We start from the raw sequence: 3,946 nt of genomic DNA on the forward strand, positions 1-3,946 counted from the left end.
CGTTTTTATGGCCCATATCAGATCACCCATGTTCCATCTTTCTTTATTGAAAATGGCTATCTCACCCTTCACAATGCCTCAACCGCTACTACCTATGTTATTGGAGACTATCATGCAATAGTTTCCTTCCTCTCACCTTGACGACAGTGTGACTTTTTTGGGAGAACTATTGTTAGATCTCTTATAAGTAAATATTATAAAAGGAGATCTAAAAATTAGCTATTGAATTGTTCCAGCCGTTATTAAGTAGTTAGCAGTTTTTTTTATTTATTTATTTAGTTGTTAGTAGTTTTTCTTTAGCCATTCTTCAGGAAACAAATGTCATCTTTTGATGGAAAATTATCCCAATCAAAAGTTTGAAAGATTAACATTTGTCTCTATCAATACCCTTTCAATAAAGAAAACAAGAAATATAGTAGACATCTTTGGAGAAAAGAAGTGAAACTTAGAGACTAGCAAAGAATGAGCATGTCTTATTAAAAGTGTACTTGCATATCATATAATACATGGAACATCCTTGTATTGCATCTCTCGTAATCATCCTTTTCTCTTCTATGTAGAGGGAATTAATGACTTTGTCCAGAGACAACAATACCAGATTTAGTTAAGAGACTAAAATTACCAATAACCATTAAAACTTAATCTTCCTCTTCCTCTCTATTCCTTTGGACAGCTCCGAAGTGTTTTACCAGTATGTCTACAACAACAGGCACCAAATTCTTGCAAGGCACACCCTTGTTATACAACTCTGCTAAATGTGAATCACTTCCAATTCTCCCACCCAGGAAAATATCCACACCTTCAGTGGCTTTACCATTCTCATCCCTAGCCATGCACCCCATGAAACCAATATCTGCAACTTGCACCTGCCCACAGGTGTTGGGGCACCCAGTCCAATGCATTCTCACTGGCCTAGTCACAGCCACTTGCCTCTCCACTTCCTCAGTGACTTTCAATGCCCTGGCTTTTGTCTCAATAATAGCTTGCCCACAGAACTGGTTACCAGTGCATGCCACCAGTGTTTTCATTAGGAGAGAAGGTTCAGGTGAAAACCTGTCTTTCAAGAGAGGCTCTTTGAGCAAAGCCTCAAGTTTTGAGTTGTCCACATTTGGGATTATTATGTTTTGCTCCACTGTGAGTCTGAGCTCACCAGTTCCATATTCATCTGCCAAACGGGCCAACTCATCCATCTCATCTGCTTGGACTCTCCCAACTGGAATGTGAATACCAACATAGCTTATGCCCTCCTGTTTCTGTGGATGAACACCTAAGTAGTCTCTTCTTTCCCATTGTTTCTTAACCAGATCTTCCTGTGCTCTCTCCAGCTGCTTCCCTGCCATTCTTTTCTCTACCTCTGACCTGAATACTTCTATCCCCTGCATTTTTCAAACACTTTTCACTTACTTCCCAAGCAGATACACCTATTTTCCTTCTATAAATTGCATTAGTCTTTGTTTAGATTGATTACATTTTACAAAAGAACATATTAAGCATAATTCAACTTAAACAGATGTCAGACAAAAGTGGGAAAATTTCATAAAATAATCCACTTACGAGTTCGTCAATCAACCACATCATTCTTGTTTTCTGCCTGTTCCCTCTGAAGCCAAGGTCCCTATATGTCTCAAGTACAGCTTTACAAACTGGGATTACATCATCTGCAGAGACCCACGCATCGAGTGGAATTGCTTCAGCACATCTCTTGGCACTGAAGAAACCACCAACCAGTAAGTTGAATCCAAAACGACCATCCTTATTATTAGCCGGCATGTAAGCCAGATCATTGATGTGGGGATGCTCAAACAGATCGTGGGATCCCACCACACACACATTCCACTTCCTAGGCCTGCACAATTCCAAACAACTAATGATTCAAAGTGGATGATTGGATAAAACTTATCGATAAGCTCTCTAAGAAAAGAAAAACAACTCCTTAGTTTTTTCTACTAGATGTGCTTATGAAGAAGTTTCTCCACACATACTCCATTAAGTGTATACTTACAAGTTTGACATGGCTGGGTTTCCGAGTGAATTGGCAGTGATGAATTGAGATAACAAGTTGTTGTAAGGTCTAGTGTCAACAATCTCATCAGGGTCAATGCCTGCAAGAGGGTTACCCACAGGGTTTCTCACATTGTCCATGCCACTCTGCAGACTCGTCAAACCAACCTCTGCTAGTCCCTTAAGAATTTCTGGCACATCAGGTAGCACCACACCTCTAATTTGCCAATTCTGCCTCGTTGTTACATCAGCACACCCATCTTTTCCGTACTTCCTGATAACACTCGCCAAATATCGAGTCTGAGCACTAGTTGTCACCCCATTTGGAAGCTTCAGCCTCATCATAAATCTACCATCTGGTTTTGCAAATGAAAAACCTTTAATTCGTCCTCTGTGTGAATTACTAAGACTAAACTCTAGTTTTGATTCAAACATAAAAGTACAAGCACTTGTAATAGTGCTGAAACTAAATTCTGTTCTTCACCAGAGTTTGAAACGCAATTAACTTAAAATATCAACAACTTATGTGGTCCTCACAGTTTGAGACTCAGGGTATACTTTCAAGCTTTCTTTCTTTCAGGATTACTTACTGAAAAATGAATCCATACAAACTCTTTGTTTCCACTAATCAAAGCAAAAGGAAGTTGAAAAGGTGAAACTTACAGTGATGCTTTCTCCTATGAAAAAGTCCAAGCCACTTGAGTCTAACATCAATATCATCCTTAGTGTGCTTGGAGCTCTCAATTTCCTCAAGGGAAATCTTAGCCAGATCCTCAATCCCACCTTCCATGAAAAGCTTCATGGGGTCTTTCTCAAGCTTCACCTTTTCTTGAGGGCTGATTCCTCCCCTGTACTGTTCCTTCAAAACCCAGTACCCATCTCTCTCCTCCACTCTAGGCTCCAACCTGGACGCCTCCACCGCATCTGGGGCAGCCGGAGCCACCGTCGGCGTGGCACAGAGCAATGTCTTGGAGCGAGAGCTGGGGCAGCATGGAGGGGCCAGAAAACGAACAGTAAAAGAAGACATTGGATGGAACGTGTGTTGAGAATGAGTTGGAGGTTACTGTAATGGCGGGTTGAGAGAAGAGTTTGCATTTTTGTAGGATGAAAGGACCAGAGTGAAGAAGGACCTTACAAGTAAGCAAGAGGTGATCTTCCTCGGATCAAGAGACCCTTCAATGCCACCAAGGGTCACTTCCTCATCATATTAACCTTACAAGCAATACCATCTCATCTTTACTTTTTACACAAAATATTGTTTAGTTTTTTTCATCTTTTTCTAAGTTTAACCAAAACATTTATTGATAATAGTGTAGATTTTTTCTACAGTTGTTGCAAATAATGAATAATATTATTGAACTTTTCTAGGTATTTTTGTGGATTTAGTAGTTTCTTTTTTATGGAGATATAAGAATTCTTTCATAAAATAATATTTTATGTATCTCCACGGTTTTTCTCTTCTTTACTTTTTCTTCTGTTTACTTGGTTGTGACTTTTAAGGATCACTCATTGTATTGTGAATCTATATGCGGCTACATGCAACGTTTTTAGATGTGATTTAAACGAAGACCACGAAAAGAGGTCTTGAAGATAGTTTATAATAAAAGGCGAAAAGAAAAAGAAAAAGAAGCCAATTTGAAATAGAATTTTCAAAGGTCACGTCTGCAGCTGGGATTGCATCTATTGAATTATTTTAAGAAGTAATTATTGATCAGTTGTAATTTTAAAATAATTAAAATTAATTTATTTATTGAATTGAATAAAATCTTAAACATGCACTTAATCGTAAATTAATAGAAACACATGGTAAGGGTATATGACAAATTTTGTGGATAGGATCCTTAAACCTTAGGAGTTTGCGAAGAGGCAAAGGTGATCCAAATACTGCGGAACTATAAAGTGACAACTGTGCATGTCTATTCGTCGTTTCGCCATAGATTGATCT

At 38.7% G+C, this 3,946-nt stretch overlaps 1 protein-coding gene across 1 annotated transcript; it reads right to left on the minus strand.

Moving 5' to 3' along the window:
* Nucleotides 1-453: 453 nt before the first annotated feature.
* LOC108341183 (ferredoxin--nitrite reductase, chloroplastic) lies at nucleotides 454-3,113 on the minus strand. The gene is made up of 4 exons (XM_017578843.2): nucleotides 2,665-3,113; nucleotides 2,003-2,357; nucleotides 1,555-1,846; nucleotides 454-1,376 (listed from the first exon to the last, which is right to left on the minus strand). Exons 1-4 carry the CDS (start codon nucleotides 3,026-3,028, stop codon nucleotides 639-641), a joined length of 1,749 nt encoding a protein of 582 aa, XP_017434332.1. The 5' UTR covers nucleotides 3,029-3,113; the 3' UTR covers nucleotides 454-638.
* Between the last annotated feature and the right edge of the window lie 833 nt (nucleotides 3,114-3,946).

This window comes from Vigna angularis, chromosome 1 (genome assembly GCF_016808095.1).
Source record: "Vigna angularis cultivar LongXiaoDou No.4 chromosome 1, ASM1680809v1, whole genome shotgun sequence".
NCBI lineage: Eukaryota > Viridiplantae > Streptophyta > Magnoliopsida > Fabales > Fabaceae > Vigna > Vigna angularis.